The sequence below is a fragment of the Haliaeetus leucocephalus genome, unplaced genomic scaffold, assembly GCF_000737465.1.
Source record: "Haliaeetus leucocephalus isolate CR32 unplaced genomic scaffold, Haliaeetus_leucocephalus-4.0 Scaffold227, whole genome shotgun sequence".
NCBI classification, from domain to species: domain Eukaryota; kingdom Metazoa; phylum Chordata; class Aves; order Accipitriformes; family Accipitridae; genus Haliaeetus; species Haliaeetus leucocephalus.
The window spans coordinates 306,454-323,354 of NW_010972663.1; the positions used below are offsets into that span (position 1 = coordinate 306,454).

A 16,901-nucleotide genomic window follows, 5' to 3' on the forward strand; every position below is an offset into this window, starting at 1 on the left:
CCCCCACCTGCACCCCCAAGCCCCCCAGACGCACCCCAAACCCCAGGATGCTGATGCTCAACCATCAGCTCCTCAACAGGATTTGGAAGATACCACCGAAAAAGGGAAGGGAAAAAAAAAAACCCAACCCCAAGCCCCAGTTTTGGTGCAAACCCCAGGTATTTCCATCAATGACCTCGACTCTGAAACAATTATTTACACATTTATTACAATCGGTCTTCTTCGAAACCTCTGGCAGGTGGAAAAAAAAATGAATCCCCCCTGACTGGCTTTGGTAGCTGGTTTTTTTTTTTTTTTTTTTTTTTTTTTAAAATGCTTATAAAATAAAATAATAATAAATCATTTTACAAAAAGTTCAGGTTCTTGCCCCACTCAGAGCAAACCCCGGCTGCTCAAAACGCCAAGGGAAAATATTTTGGGGAGCGAAGGGTTGAGAAAAACCCATCGTAAATTTGAAGGAGTGATTAAAAACCCCTTTATCACTGAAAAAAATAAGTGTTTTGGGGTTTTTTTGTGGGCTGGTGGAGCCGGACTGTGCTTACCACAGCACCAACTGCTCGAAAATGGATTCCCCCCCTCAAAAAAACACATGGCAGTGGGTTTTCCATGCAGTTGGTTTTTTTTTTCTCCAGTTGCATTGATGGTGATTTTCCAGCTGGGAACTGGGTTTTAACTCCTTTTTCTGATCCCATCCCATGGTGGGAAGAACGATTTTCTCTCCACGATGGGAAAAAAAAGGCACCGAGAGCTTCCAAGTGCAGACCTGCCTTTTTCTGGGGGGGGGGGGGGGGGAAAAAAATGCCCCTTTTCTGGATGCAAACTACATACAAGTGAAATAATCTGAGATTAATAATTTAATTGCAATAATACAACCTTTTTCCTTCTTGGTTTTGGTTTGGGTTTTTTTTTGGTAGCCTGAAGAACTTTTGGGGGCTGTAAATATTTTGTCACCTTCTTGGGGATTCGAAGCGCCCTGGTTGTCTTGAAAACCTCCAAGAAATGGCATAAAAATATTTACTTCCAAAAAAAAAAAAAAACCCCAAACCCAAAGAAATGGGAGACGCCCCCCCTTCCCCACGATTACAAAAGCAATTTCACATGGGTATTTTTGGTTGGTTTTTTTTGTTGATTTTTCATGGTTACTCTCGTTCGCCACAGCAGGATTTTAGAAAAAGACTATAATACAAAGATTTTTAGTTAATTTTGCTGTAAAAATGAACCCCATGACCCATCGGCGCAGCTTTTTAAAGCTAGAAATTAAAGAATTGCGGTAATTTTTTCTCCCCGAGCAGAGACGGAGAAGTCAGGTTTGAAACGCAGTTTTTCCCCCCCCCCCCCCGCCCCCCGGATGATTTCAATTGTTTTTTGTTTTTTTTTTAAAGGGGGGGAAGCACTAAAATAAAGAAAACACTGGTTGTTATCACAGGGGGAGATGTTGATCCTTCTTTTAAAATGCGGCTTGGGGAAACTCTCTTTAGTTACAGCAGAACCCGGGATTTATATACATGTTATATGGCTAAAGTGAGTGCTAATGGAATTAAAAAGAAAAAAAAACCCAAACCAAACAATCCCTCCCCCAAATAAATCAAATTACCAACACTGCGCTGCTAATTCAATGCACGGAGCAGAGTCAGGGTTTGGTTTTGTTGGTTGGGTTTTTTTTGGTTTTTTTTTTAATACTACTGGCAGAAAGGAGAAGCCGTGGGATCGAAACCCTTAAAGACATCTTTAAGGGAAGCAGCGTCTTGCTGCTCGCTGTCCTGCGCCGGGCTGTTCCCCGCAAATGGGCTTCCCGATCCGGATTTGGCGCTTTGTTTGACCATGCCGTAAACGGAGGGGACCGGGAGGTTGTGGACCCCAGGTTGGGGGGTCGTTTCTTGGGCAGGGGGCGTGGCGGCAGCGGCTTTGGGACGAGGCCGGTTATAGCTGTTGTACCTGTCTGTAGCAGATTCGGTGCTCGCCTTCTCCAATTCGGGTTGATCTAACGCCGATCGCCGGACGAAAAGGGGTTCCTTGGTTTTACCGGTCATTTTGCCGGAATCTGAGGATTTGGAAGATGAATTACCTTCGTTAGGAGACTCGGAAGCTTTGCTGCCCGAGCTCGGAGTCCTGGGATCATACAAGCTGATGGCGCTCAGCACACTGCTCTGCCCGCTGCCTTTGCTCAGCCCGCCGGCTGTCAGCAGCCGAGGGTCATAGGGAGCGATGGCCGGGGCAGCATCGCCAGCAGACACCGCCTCTGCCGTTTTAGGGGTTCTAGAAACCCCCATTTCCGCAGATTTTTGTAACCGGGGATCGGCAGGGGCTTTCCGCATCCGCGGGTCACTGGGTTTGTCACTCTGGCTGGAAGATGGGCTGCCAGCCGCGTTCACAGTCTTTAATATCCTCGACAGGAGCTCGAAATCAGGGAGACCGGTGCCTGAAGAGGAACCAATGTCCCCCGGCGCCATTCCCCCTCTCTGCCTGGGATCGGAAAGACCCGTTTGGGATCTGTTAAGACGGGGATCGAGGGTAGGCATGGATTGAAGGGCAGCCGGGACGGGAATAAACTCTTGCTTTGGGATCGGCAGAGGAATCAGATCCTCTGGGCTCCACAGGATCATCCGGGCAAAGCTGGGTTTGTTGAGGATGACGTCTTTCTTGATGTGACTGAACTGCTGCAGCTGGGAGCGGGGATCCCGCAGGGAATGGCCCGGGAGAGCATCTAAGGGGATGTTGACCGGTTTATCTCGTAGAGCCCTTTCCCCTTCTTCCTCGTCAGGGAGCAGGGGGGGTTTCTGACTGCCGATGACACTGGAATGAGGAACTTCTGGTTTGGGGGTGGAGGAGGGAATGTGTCGTGCAAGCCTGGGGTCAGTGGGTCCCGAATCGCTGGGGAGAGATGGGACAGAAAGGTCCACGTTTCGGGAAAGCCTGGGATCCCGTAAACGCGGATCGGCAGGACGACCGCTCCCTCCTGCTTGGGCTTTTTGCAGGCGAGGGTCGCTCACACCGGAGGGTGGCCCAATTTCTCCGTGGGAAGATTGGGCGTGAGGTCTGCCGGAGCTTTGTTGCCTTAGGGTTTTCAATATTGAGGTGACGCTACTTCCACCGTCATCTTCGTCACTGGAATACCAGTTACCAGTATCACCTGGGAGGAAGGAGAAGAGAAAGCAGCTGATTAAACGCAATTAAAGCACTGTCAAGCCACGACGCTGAGGAGGTCCCCCAAAATGCGTTCCCTCTCCCCTCTCAACCCAATGCTGCTCAAATTCCCGACCGTCCCTAGGTTTTGCCAAAACTGGGGACCACATGCGACAGCCTCGGCCTCCCTGGTCTCATTTTCACACCCCAAATTACCGGTGAACCATAAGCATCCCTCTCTTCCTCTTCCTCCTGTCTGCAGCAGGCTCTAATTTCACCACAATTTAAGCCAGCAACCCTATCTCGTTCACCTTCTGGCCAGCTGTTCCCATTTTTTTGGCAGACCTGCTTCACTTCCTTCACCAGCAACGTGCTCTTTCGATGCTGGAGATTTTCTTTGAGGTATTCAGCACCCCTTGTTCCCTAAAGAATTCCTTCCCAATACTCCCATTTCTCCGACGGCCCCCTCTTTTTCAGAGATCACACCTCCGGGTGGGTAGAAGCTTGAAGCACATTCAAGTTATCCCCCCCTCAACACATGCGGCTTTGAATGGAAAATGTATTTTGCCACTTGCCTTCCTCATTTTCACGTTCCTGCTTATTGCTTTCAGCTAGTCTCCGAGCTCTCTCCTCTTCCTCTTGCTGCTTCTGCTGGATTCTCAAGTAAAGCGCTCTTTGCGCCGACGGCATGAAATCAGGGATGCTGCCTGGTGGTTTCGGTAAGCCGGGCGGGCCTCCTTCGCACAAGGCATCATGATCCAAGGATGGATCAGGGAACATGTGCTCTCCCGGAGGCCCTTCCATATCGTCGTAACTGCCGTAGTCTTCTGCCAAGGAAAGATCATCATGTGTTAAAAAGAAAATCTCAAAGCTGCGAAAAACAACCCAATTTTTCCTCCTCTCGGCCTGTTGCTGTGCCTGGGCATCTCGGGAACAACCTGTCTCCAACAAAAGCACCTAAGAGCCAATCCCAGCAGATCCTCAGGACATACCTGGGTCTCCCATCATGCCGTGATCCATCTCCAGACCTTCTTGCTGCTGGTAGAAATTATCATAGAAACCTTGCGCTGGTGGGATGGGTGGCATCATGCCGGAGTGGGGGGAATCATCTGGTCCGTAGGGCATCATGGGGGGTCCGGGACCCATCGGAGGGCCGGGATTCATTCCTGGGCCCATTGGCATGTCCGGGTGCATGTCAGGGTGCATATCCGGGTGCATGTCAGGGTGCATGTCCGGGTGCATGTCGGGATGCATGTCTGGGTGCATGTCAGGGTGCATGTCGGGGTGCATGGGTCCAGGCATTGGCCCTGGGGGTCCTCCTGGCCCGGGGAACCTGGGAGGAGGTGGACCTGGGTGCCTGGAAGAGGAAACAGAAGAAAATATGCTTTAAAACACACTCTCTGCTTCTGGAGGGAGGGACCCAGGGCTCTAAGAGCCAAAAATGTGATGCCCAAATGGAGAGAAACCTCTTTTCTATGAGTTCACACCCACCATCAGCGACTGCGTCAGAGCGTTAGGGCAGAGCTCATCGTTCGACACAAAAATCTGCCATCCCCATTCCTCTACCTGCTACCTGGAGATGCTGAGACTCACCTGACGCCCAGCTTCTCCGCCAGCTGCCCGGTTGGCCGCACGACGATCTCAAACAGTGAGGGGATCTTCTTGTACATGTCCTGTTGCTGCTGCAGCTGCTGCGGTGACAGAGGCTCATGCATTGGTGGCGGCATCTGTGGCCCCGGCGGTGGAAGTGGTGGCGGCGGAGGGGGAGGAGGGCCTCCAGGCATGGGTCTCCCGTTCGGAGACGTCGGAGCTGGCGGTCCGGGTGGGCGAGGGGGTGTGGGCAGCAAGCCAACCCCAGGGGGTGGTTTGGGGAGGGGATTGATGCCCTGTTTCTTTAGCTCTTCAACTTCTTTCTCGTCCTCTGCACCTGCTTCTGCATCATCCGCCAGCATCTGAGAAAAAAAAGGAGTTAAGAGCAGATCCATGGAGCTGCCCAGCTGACCAACATGTTCCAGAAAACGTCTCCCTCCCTTTCCACCTCCAGGATCTACTTCCACAGAAGAAAAACAGAGGGTGAACCTGTGTTAACACCCTTCTGTACCTTGTCCAGAAGCTCCCGCGTCTCCTCTGTGAGCGGATCATGAGAAAACATGCAGTCATCCCCATTGATACAATTGCCTGTGGTGTGGAACAGCTTGCAAGGGAAATCTCGTAACATTTATTAAGGAGAATAAACCCCAACAGGGAGTTACTCCTTCAGCCAGAGAGGCTATAGATGCTTTTCACTTTGAAATGTGGCTCTCAACGTGTAGGATTTTCATGGTCACAACAGTGAAATTAAACTACTGTCACCAGAAACACCCGCTTTCCTTTCTGCTGGATTTCCCTGTAGGCACAACGGCCACAAACCTTGTTTCTTCAACAGGAAAGGTGAGGCTAAGAAGGAACCGGGATGGCTGTCTGCAGCCCTGGTCGTTCAGCCTGTCAGCGGAGGATGTGTTACCCAGGAATGGCCTTCTTTTTTCCCCCGACCCCCTCACATGCATCCATGCAGAGTCAACATGACTAATTTAAGGCTGGCTTAATGAAACAGTCAAAACCAAAAGGATATCATGCATGTAAGGGCAGTTTTCAGCCCTGGCGCAGTAGCCCGTGATGTAGAACTTGCACAGTTCCCGCTTCTTTGGTAGTTCAATGTCATGACTGAAATTGCAGTGGTCACCCTGTTCAGAAACAACATGACAGCATCTTAGCAGATGCAAGCGTGAACATATTTGTCAGCAGCCCAAAACACACCTAGGATGGACAGGGAGATGTGTGCTTTTTACAAAATGCTCTTTGTAGGCATGAATCTCTCCCTGAAATCAGTTAAAACCTGGACCTGATGCTTCAATGACGGTTCCGCATGTGTGTAAACAGATCTACATAAATATTCTTGAATTGCTCCCTTACCCAGGTACATCTGCCTTCCACGAAGTATTTGCAGATCACTTTCCCTTTCTTATCCGACTGCTGGTGGGGTTTGTCGTGGTCGTTCCGCCGGTAATTTCCACCACCTCCTCCATCCTGTCGGAAGCACATTATGTTAGTTGACAAAGAATTTGAAATACAAAGCAACAGATTACACAAGAGAAATTAAAACTTCCTACGCAGCCATCTCTGAGAGGGAACAAGACTGAGATCTGGGATGAAAAAGGGAGACAAAGATGAGCATGCTGAGCCTAGCAGGCCCCTGAGCACAGCTTGAGGAACCTGTCAGTGGATCAGAATCCAAAACATCCATCTCTTTCAGAGATGGGACAACTTTTGTGGATCGTGGGGAAGGCCCGTTTGTTTTTTTCGCTCCTGCGAAGGCTTTCTTCGAAACCTGACTGGATTTACAGATGGGGGTGGGGGAAAGGAGCAAATCCAGCACTGCAGCAAGCCATTAGAAAACAAAGAGCTACTTACTCCCATGTCCTCATCGTAGTAATCATCATCTTCATTCATTCCACCACCTTTCCCCATCCCACTTCTGTTTCCACCTCTGCCTCGTCCTCTGCCCATTCCTTTATTTCCTCTTCCTCTGGGGCCACGACCACGTCCTCGATTTAAACCTGAAACAAGCCCCCTCGTTTCTAATTTCTCTCTTTCCGTAAAATGTGTGAGAGAGCAGAAAGCGGGGACCATCCCAGCACAGCTTGTTATCCCACTCACCCCGTCCACGATTCTCCTTACTCCTGCGGTACTGATTCAGCTCTTTCGAGTAGTCATCGTACTCGTCATCACCCATGGGCTCCTCATTATCGCAGTACTACAAACGAGAAGGATTGGTGCTTTCAGTGAGCAGGGGTGAAGCACAGCTCATTCCCCCTCAAACACAGGCATCCTGATCGTGAAAAAGAATATTCTCATGCCTCCATGGTTCTCTGGGAGCAGGTCAGGGACTCAGGCACTTACTTCCATCTCTTCTTCATACATTTCCTCCTCTTCCTCGGGGTGGTCACTTCTGCCTCGCCCTCGGTTCCCTCGGCCCATGCCTCGGCCTCCTCTCATCCCCCCTCTGCCACCTCGCCCTCTGTACCCTCTGCCTCGGCCACGGCCACCTGGTGAAGCAAAGGGATGGGGTCAGCTTTGTGCTGTGTTTCACCCCTCAAGTACCTTAAAACAGCACAAGAATATCCCAGACAAGGAAAAATAAATTATAACCTTTCAGTACGGGATTACCAGTGCCTTAAAAACGTTTTTCTAAGTGAATCAGTTTTTAATATTCTAAAAGAATGGAACCTTCTTTAAAAAAAAACAATGGCATATGACCACGTCAGCTGCTGCACAGGTACGTTAGACTGGTAACGTAAATCTATGTACTCCAGATGTGATGACATCAGACTTGTTATGCTATCAATCGACTTCATTTTCCTTTCAGATAAAGGTTTTGTTCTATTTTATCCACTATGTGCTTTTAAAATGATCTATACTAGCAAGAAAAATGCTTATTTAAAACATTAAATTATCCACAGGGATCTGAACTTTTGCCTTGGAGTGGAAAACAGGAAAAAACACTTTCCCCTGTCGCAAACTAACACCAAAGAGTTGTTTAGGCCATTGCAGCTGGCTCTCCATAGGCAGGGCTTCATGCAGGCCAGGCAGTTCACCTTCGTGAAGCTTCTTGCATGCGTCCAGCCTTATTTGGCCACAGACCAGCTAAACAAGCTGCAGGTAACGAGTGTCAGAGTTATGGCGAGAAAAGGAATGCTTAGATGTACCTCGCCCCCGGTGAGAGCCTTCCTTTGCTCTTCGGTATTGATTCAGCTCTTTTGCAAAGTCATCGTAATCTTCCTTCCCTATATCTTCATCCTCTTCCCCCTCGTACTGACCGTACTCCTCATTCTCGTAGTCCTCATACATGCCATAATTCTTGCTCTCCATTTTAGAGTAGCTCTTCTTTTGCATGGGAGCGCTGTGAGAGGACGGATACTGCTGGTGGGACTTTGAGAAAGGCAGAGAGGTTAGTGATGAAGGAAAGGAATAAATCAGGCTCAATATTATGACTTAATTTTTAAAAATAATTTAAAAAAAACCCTTAAATAACAGCTAGGTGAAAAATCAACAGGCTAAAGGACCAGAGCCAAAGCATGTGGCCCATAGATGGAGCTAGACGGGCACCGGCACTCAAAGCTTGCAGCAGCTCTGAACCGGAGAGCAGCTTCCCCTTCTCTCTCTGCTGGCAGGTACTTACTGAAGAGTAGGGAGGGCTGTATTCCCTGTATTTTCTGTGTCCCTTTTCACCAGGACTGAAGTCTGAGTCCTCACTGTAATCAGAGAAGTCATCACTGGAAGAAGCATGGCGCTGCAAGGCAAGGAAAACACATGGTGCCATTTTATTACGGGCCAGCTCTTGACTCTGACACTGCTGCCAGGCCCCTGGCCTTTCTATACAACACAACTAAGTCTCCCTTTGCCGCCTTTTTTTTTTAGGAAACTCGTATTTTGCTTAACAAAATCTTCAGCGTTCACTGAGTTACAAAACTGGAGGCCTATTAGCAGGTTACCTAACGAAGACAATCATGATACGCCTTCTGCGCTCCAGAAATTCCCGAAACTTAAGTAACAAACATCACTGATTTGCAAATCCAGCAGTCTGCAATCCCCTTTGAGGTAAGAATGCTCACAAAGGAATTCCCTAAATAAAAACCCATTTTCTTCCCGCTCTGTGTTCTCAGATGGACAAGAGAGCACTGTAGCATTTTTATCCCACCTGCAGAACTTGGTGCCCCACTGCTGTGCTTGCTAGTCCTCAGTGGAGGAAGGCTTTAAGGATCTGAACCCCAAGAAATCCTGCCAGTGCTCCCACCTTGCAATTATTGTTAGGGGAAGAGCCTCAAACTACCCATAACGTTAGAGGAGAAATTCCCTGGAGACACCTGATGGCAGAGGAATGCAGACTGGAGCTGGGACTCTGGAGGACCTAGGAGGCAAATGCAGCGCATGGCTCACCTTGTGTTTGGACTTCCTTTTCTTCTTGGATCTCCTCTTCTCTTTCTCTCTCTCTTTCCGACGCTTGCGCTTCATCCGTCGATGGGCTTTCTCATCATCCGAATCGCTGTGATGCTTCTCTCCTTTCTCCTTCCGACCTCTTTCATGAGATTCGGAGGGATCCTGAGCCTCCTCTCCTCCATCATCCTCCAGCTCCCCTTCTTCCAGTTCACCATCCTCCCTGCAAAACAGACAGACATGTTTAATTCCCCTTATTCAAAGGAAGAAAATAAAACCTGTTTACTCTGCTCACCAGCCAGCCAGGCACTCGGCTCCCAAAGTGCTCACAAATTCCTAGTTACTGCGGTTTTAAACATTTGACTGCAAATACCAATTCTGTTCCTCTCTGCCACCGAAATCTGCTCAAGCTCTCGCTCAGTCTGGAGTTAAACACAGCAAAGAAGCATCTTGCAAATGACAAACGGAAGCCACAACATTACGGCGCTCAACTTTCCTACGAAATTATTGCAAACAAACTCCAGGAATGGGAATTGGTGCTTTAATAAAACACTCAGTCCACTCCAAGAACTGAAATTGGTGTTTTAATAAAACAAGCAGTCCTCTAGAAGACAAAAATAAGTAAATATCATGTTGGTTTGCCAAACCTAGAGATGTGTGCCCAGTTATTTCCACTTTCTTATGCTCCCATTCACCCACAACCGTGGTTAGCAGAGGTGATAAAGCAAATCTGAAACTTCCTCAAGACGATTCCCCAAGCACCACTCAATTAAATTCAATTAAAAATTACTCAGATACAGGTTACAAGAAACTTTTTACAACCTTGTAACAGATTAAATGTGTAATACGGCACGAGTTCAATCAGCTCCCTTGCATTAATTCCTTTTCTCCCAATAGGTCCCAAGTTTGCCGCTGCAGGATTTAAAATGAGAATGGGGTCTCCTCCTCCCTTTTCACTTACGGTAAGCTATAATTAAACACATAAACGCTGGCTTGTTTATATATGTCATGGTCATTCACAAACAACAATTTAGGAGCGTATAGGCGGTGAATGTTTGACACGCATCCCTCTGGTGGGGTTTTTTTTTTAGGCTATGGAAAGACTGACTTCTTTGGCTGCTATAAACTCCCCTCTTTAGCACCACAATGGGAACGGCAACCGCGGCAGTGTGCCGTGCCATGCCTGTGCTGTGCCGCCAGCTGCAGAGAAGGCAGCTCGGCTGGAAGAAGGAGCTGCTGCCGCTTGGTAGCTCTCAGGGAAGTCTGGAAGCTGAAATGGGGTTTATGAACGGCACACAGGAGCCTCTCGGAAAAAGCTCCGCTGCATAAACGAGCTGACCTGTTGATAACCTCAGGTTACATTAAAAAAAAAAAAAAAAAAAACGAAAACCAAAGAAAAACTGAATTATTTCCCCAAACACATTAAAAAACCTATGAAAACCAGCATTAACAATCCCTGGGAAGCATCCTGGGGATGTTTCAGCATGGTGGAGAGCAAACACTTGGATACAGCTGCCCAGTCCGACTCTGACGCAAAGCTCCCCTCTTGTTTTTGTTTGTGCTTGCACCATTTTAATAACAGACTAGCTCCAAAATCAAGCTCACTGAAGTATTACTCATGAAGCGCTAAAACCTGATGCATAATTCCTAGGTGTCCATACAAGTTTTAAAGGCGACTATCAGTGGAAATTATTTCCGTTGCAAGACTGCAGCATCCTTCAGGTGTTTGCATTCAGTGAGCTCAAGCTTGGAACAAGAGAAACTCATGCTCCACACAAAGCTGAGCAGAAGTAAGAACATAAACAAAACAAGCTTATGGAAAGGAATTTAAATACTTAAATAAAAGTCCTGTCAAAGTCTCCCTCCTTTCTCTAGAGGGACAGTTTCATCAATAAATACGTTTCAAACTAGAAATGCCACCAGGTTTCTGGATCCAGTTTCCAGCAACCTGCTAGCAGAGGACTAGTGAGTGAAGCAAAGCGAAACACCAATACAGCTCACCCTGGGCATGGGACAGGCTTGTAGGGAATGATGAGATGCTATAAAGCCCGGTGTGGCCCGATAAATGCCCTCACACCATATGCCTTTGCAAAAAATGGCTATTCCCTTCGGCATTGCTCCGTTGAAATCAGTGTCATTTACCCTCTCCCAGGACTCCTCACCGGCTGGGGATCACGATTGCTCCTTGCCTTCAGAGAGGAACAAACGTGTGTCGCTAACACCTTAACTGCAATTTTCAGGAGTGATAATTGCTCTTGGTTTTGAAGTACACATGCTTTTACCCTGCCTTGAGTTGCTCTGGTCCGATATCAAGGTTTAAAGGAGACTACACCCCTGGAGCCACATCCCGATTGACAATCCCGTTATTTAATTTGCTGTGGTTACAGAAACGACAACCAAAAAGGCTCCTGAGAACAAGCGTACAAATTTTGTGGCCGCTGCAAAGATTATTTGAAAAGTACCAAGCAACAGGACGAGGCCAAACTGTCAAAGTGATCGCTGAGCTGTTTAGCAGATGAATATCAATTATTTAATCAACATACCTGTCTCCTAAAGAAGGAAAGTCTGAAAAATCACGTTTATAGACACGCTTAAATACCAAACTACATCTTAAGATGGGCAATATCATCTCCTGCCATTTTTAAACTCCAGTTCTGCTGGATTTGAGTAGGTTTGGGCCAGAAATGATACACCAACCTCTCTGAGGGACTGTGGGGCTTATTTAGAGCTGGGAAAGTGCTCTTTAAACTTTTAGGCAATTATTATCGAAGCACCGAACACAATGAAACAGAGTCATTTGAAATACGGCAACTGGTAGGTAAGGATGTTTGAAAGCAACCAAATGATTTCTCAGGCAGGATAGAAAAAAATTAAAAGCAATTAAAGCAACGTTGTGCATTTTTGGGGGACGGCTCACCGTGGAGAGTCGCTGCGGGTACGCGGTGAAGAAGCCATGTCTCTTAAGCAACTACTGGTATTGCAGAAAACACTGACTGGGGGAAAATTCTTCCCCGAATCCACACTCATCTCAGGCTTTCCTATCGCTCCTGCTCGCCTGATCTACAGGGGATGGTCCCCGGCGCAGCACGCATCCTCGTGGAAGGACCCACACCGGGTGCCGTGCGGCGTTTGTGACCTCAGTGCCACGGCAATGATGGAACACGGCAGTGACGACGCCTGGAAAAAAAACAAAAGCCCTTTCCAATCGTTATCCTGCCATACTGACAGCGTGGGCACTTTGCTATGGGAAAAATAGTAGGAACGACTGTGTTATGAGAAAGTTCAGTGATTTTTTTGCTATTCTGGCCACTGAAGGGCAGCACAAGAATTAAAATATCATCTTAAAATAAATAATGTCACTTTATACAGCCGAGGCTTTGTTAAATTGGGAAATGAGCGGAACGAAGTGACAAATGAGTGGCCTAGACAGCGGATTTACTGTCAGTTATAGCTGATATACCCTCCCAAACCTATTAAAGATATTATTGCTCCTTGCTTGTTACACCTGAAAGAAACCCCGTCAAAAATAAGCCTCTTGGCTGCCATCCTCAGAAAAACAACAGTGTTTTTTACTACTTTTAAGAAAAGAGCTTTGTGTGCTCTCACCTGCTTTATATATGTAAGCGTGACAGACGCGTACCTTGGTGTAACTTCTACACAATACCCCTATAAACCCCCCCCCAATTTAGCAGCCGACCTGCTGGAAGAAACCTTCCTTTGTATGGCGGCTTTTTGCACAAGAGGTGCAGCTGACCATGAAATTGCCTGCCCGGTGTGTGATCTGGTTTTGCCAGAGCGGATCCACGGACGCCAAGAGTGGGGAGGGAGTTAATGTACAAAGGTAGATCTCGGTTTAACTCTGAGGAATGGAAAGCACAGGGTGGGTGAAAACGCTTTTTTTTTCCCCCTGAGTGATGCAGGAGAAAGGCTCTGAAAATAAAGTGCAAACGCTCTTGAAGTCACCGGACTGCAAATCCATGCGATTTAATCTCATGATAAGCAAATGCTTGCTTCTAATTTTATGTGATCTTAAGAAAAACGCTTGACAGGGACTTAAGCTGTGCACACACATGCGTATCTTTAGGATAAACACCTTCTGCCTCGAGCTGGGCAACCATGAGTTTAAAGTTGATTTTTAACAATCTGATGTATTTGACTGTGTACTCCATGGGGTGGGGCAATGATCAGACAGCAAATTAAAATTTTAAGCATGGTAAAACCAAGTAAAAACTGAAAACTAACCATAAACCAACTGGCCAAGCTCGAGGGGGAGTGGTTTTTTTGGTAGAAAATGGATCATCCCAGCTGAGAGCAACTCTCCACAACCTATTTCAGAGCAGGATTTAAAACCAGACCCCTCCATGTATACAACAGGGCAGGGAGATTGTGCTGCTTTGAGTGGAATTCAGCTCTTTTTAGGACAGACACGTAGTTTTTGCTCATTCTCTGCATTTTAAGGTTTTCTAATGAAACCGCAAGGCCAGGCTTTTCAGACTGACCTCTACATCCAGCTAAAGGTTATTAATCACACATTTAACGCTTCAGCAGAAGTTTACTGCCTCACCAACAACTTGCTTGGAGGAAACATATCCTACCCCAGCATCACACCTGCACGCTCTGCACTGGAGAAAATTATTCAGCGAGATCTCTATTCTTCCACCAAAACACTGATCATCCCAAAGGAACTAAGCTCTCCTCTGGCCCGCCAGCGTGGCCGCTTTACAATTTATTCCAAGTGGAAACCAGGGGAAATACATCAATCAAGAAATAAAAGAAGCACCGCTTTGAAGGCAGCGGGGCCATGCTGCCTCATTCAAACTGTGGAGACTGGGGCAGAAGTCATTAAAATTTATCAGCTTTTTCTATCTTCTATACAGTTGGGTTTGGTTTGGTTTTTTTTTTCCATTATGGTAACATACATGTTGTACCAATTTATACAAGGCTTGGAGAGAGATCCCTTTAGCCCACTCCCGGCTGTAACTGGGGCAAATCCTCCTCCTGACATCCCTAAAATCCATGTTTTTAAGTGACGTTTATACTAAGGGAAACTTTCAAGCGCTATTTGGTCACAACTCAAGATTTCTCAGGGAATGTGCTTGACTCAGCTGCAAATTCTGAACGTCCTCTCTGCTCGCAGGTTAGCTGCTTCCCGCTCCTCCTATCCAAATCCTTCAGCGAAATCCTAACGCTGAGCGCTGACGTCCTCGCTGCCACAGCATGGCTGATGCCACAGCAACGGGATATGTCCCAGGCCCTAAAAAAAAAAGACGCTGGGGTCTGGGATTTGCTTTAGCCATTCCTTTAACCCAGTATAACAAAGCCTCAGTCAACCCAAGGAGCCTCAGCAGAACAATTACACCCTTAGAAAAAAAACCTGTCCCTGCAAAAAAAATTCCTGGCGGGTGCTTTGCTTTGCTATCAGAAGTTGCTCCGATTTTCCAGGGAGCTACTCACGGTACTGATGTTAAATGGCTGCCTGAGTGTTTGCGCAATTAAAAAGGTAATCTCTAGCAAATCATGAGTGCTAGGAGTTTGAGCCCAATTAAAAAATGGGTCAGGGGAAGCAAGGCACAAGGAAAAGCCCCAAACAAGAAGTTTGACTCCTACAGCTAATATTTAACTGTATTAAAAAAACCCCTACTACTCACTTTATGGAACCAGTCAACAACTCCTGTAAACTTGGCAGTACAATCCCTGAAAACTCCTGACATTCGAACAATCCCTGGTTCTTCCATCCCTCAAAAGGGAGCAAATTAACCTAAAGTGTTCCGGCAGCCTATTTTCTTTCTTTTCTGCCGCACCTGTCCTGTCCAACTCATCTTGGTATGGATAAAAAAATCACTTATGCCGTTAGCAGCGGACAATCAAAAACCAGTTTCAGTTTTTCTGGGATCAAGAGTGGAAGTATAAAGCTTAACATGTACATACATTTAGTAAAATAACAGAACAAAGTTACTAATTGAATATATTAGGGGGGAAAAATCAATACTGTGAGGTCCGACTCTCTCTGAACTAAAAACATTTCAGCCAGACCAGTAACATTTTCAAGCTCTGATAGTGGACCTTTGATCGAAGGGGAAAAAAAAAAATCCCAGATTTATGGTTTCGTGGCAAAGTTAAGCCACAGAAGGTACAGGGACCATAAGGGTCCTGTCACAAAACATTTAAAAACAGTGACAAAAAGGCATAAAAGACACCAGTGGATATTGTTTTATATGAAAACCCCTTTCTGGTATGCAATTAAATCTATAACAAAAAGCCCTGTAATTTGCTATACCAAGTGCTTGCAATATTTTAACAGTTTAAGCAGATGTATATAACTTTTTCTTTTTTTAGGGAATAAAGACAAGAGGGAAACCACCGCAATTTCACACAACTGTATCGGTGTGCTTAGAGGGAACACTGGGCTTTTTTCCACCTGAGGACAATGTAAGCTGGACGAAAAGGGGCAGAAGTGTGTGGTTTTGGTCTCCAGGAAAAACTAACCCAAGAAATTAAATTAGTTGGATGGGGAGGGGGAGAAATACCCAACACTGTGCATGGTGTTCTTACTTCGAACTTGAATCGTGTGAAGTAGCGTGAGGAACATAACGCACCTGATCGACAAAGGAAAAGAAAGGGAGAAGGAAAATTGAGGACGCTAACGAGATTTGTTACAAACTGGGTGCTTGCACTGTATGTCGCTACTTCAATTTCTCTAATTATCCAACATGAGTCTGTATATGGGGATGGGGGAACAATGTGTGATGACATTTGGGAAACAGTGCTTTCTTTGCCACCTTTTTTTTTTCTTTTTGACACACTTTGGAGTTGCTTAACAAAACTTTTAAACATCTTTTTCTGCTTTACAGGCAAACCCGCACCCAGGGGCAGCCAGTTTACAGTCAACGTAATGGAATGAGGATGGAGTTTGCAGACAAAGCAATGGATCCATATCCTACGTCTAGATGGCATCAAGGGTCAGAGTGGTATGAGTTTTACCGAGGCATCTCAGTGCTACTTCACCTGGAAACGTCACAACAGACATATTTGGGAGTAAATTGTGTGCTTTTGTGACTTTTTTTGTCTTTTAAACATTCACATCAGTGGGGTGCATAACTCTATCAGTCATTACAACAGGGGAGAATTCTGCTTGGTTTGTACACACACAGTATCAACTCACTGCTTACTGAAACGTACCCTGCAGATGATCTCAGGACTTGGTGGCGGGGAGGGGGGGCGGGAGGGGAAGGCAGGAAAAGGTATAATTTAATTATTCAATAAAAGAGCTTACTTACAAACCCAACCCTGCATCACATGGAAAACAAACCTCCTCAGAGACAAAGGCATGCTAATGCATAAAAGCAGTTCTCCGCACTGCACACCTGCCCTCCAGGGGAGTGGGAAGGCAGCAAACCTTGTTCTTTTTTTTATCTCCCCCCCCCCCCCCCCCCCCAGACATACACGCTTAAACTGTTTATTTTTGCTGATACTTTCTGGCTATATGGTTTCAACTAAGAAAAAAAAAAAGTGGTAATAAAGGAAACGGCTAAAGTTATGTTTGGGGAGGGGTAAGGTGCTTTACATACATCTCAGAGGAAGGAGGGGGTTCCTGGGATATATATATATATATTTTTAAACTTTTTAATAACTGGGAGCACTGGAGGTGAGCCTTTATCAAAAGGGGGAGGGGTGATGGGGGCTTTTGCCCCCCCACCCCCCCCCCCCCGTACCCCCTATACCCCCAACCCTCGCCACCTTCCTATCCCTGCCTGCACTCCCTGATTTGAGCCAAGGAATAATTTTTAAGAAGCAGAAAGAAGACA

The 16,901-nt window shown here is 46.7% G+C and overlaps 1 protein-coding gene across 2 annotated transcripts; it reads right to left on the minus strand.

The window, feature by feature from the left end:
- Positions 1 to 1,665: 1,665 nt before the first annotated feature.
- ZC3H4 (zinc finger CCCH-type containing 4) lies at positions 1,666 to 16,298 on the minus strand. Of its 2 annotated transcripts, XM_010567139.1 has the most exons (15): positions 12,014 to 16,298; positions 9,100 to 9,319; positions 8,342 to 8,452; positions 7,869 to 8,091; positions 7,063 to 7,208; positions 6,820 to 6,916; positions 6,574 to 6,719; positions 6,076 to 6,189; positions 5,735 to 5,846; positions 5,225 to 5,334; positions 4,717 to 5,075; positions 4,378 to 4,480; positions 4,116 to 4,317; positions 3,699 to 3,950; positions 1,666 to 3,130 (listed from the first exon to the last, which is right to left on the minus strand). In XM_010567139.1, the coding sequence occupies exons 1-15, from the start codon at positions 12,121 to 12,123 to the stop codon at positions 1,680 to 1,682; spliced, it is 3,756 nt and encodes a 1,251-aa protein (XP_010565441.1). In that variant the 5' UTR covers positions 12,124 to 16,298; the 3' UTR covers positions 1,666 to 1,679. The 2 variants fall into 2 exon arrangements, with proteins under 2 accessions (XP_010565441.1, XP_010565440.1); XM_010567138.1 differs by having other exon boundaries at positions 4,116 to 4,480.
- Positions 16,299 to 16,901: the final 603 nt, after the last annotated feature.

Coding starts and splice junctions, on each gene's coding strand:
- ZC3H4 (XM_010567138.1), bottom strand. CDS start 12,123: ATGAGTGTGGATTCGGGGAAGAATTTTCCCCCAGTCAGTGTTTTCTGC. Junction 3,951..4,115: donor CGGCATGATGGGAGACCCAG/GTATGTCCTGAG, acceptor TTTCCTTGGCAG/AAGACTACGGCAGTTACGAC. Junction 3,131..3,698: donor GGAACGTGAAAATGAGGAAG/GCAAGTGGCAAA, acceptor CCTTCCTCCCAG/GTGATACTGGTAACTGGTAT.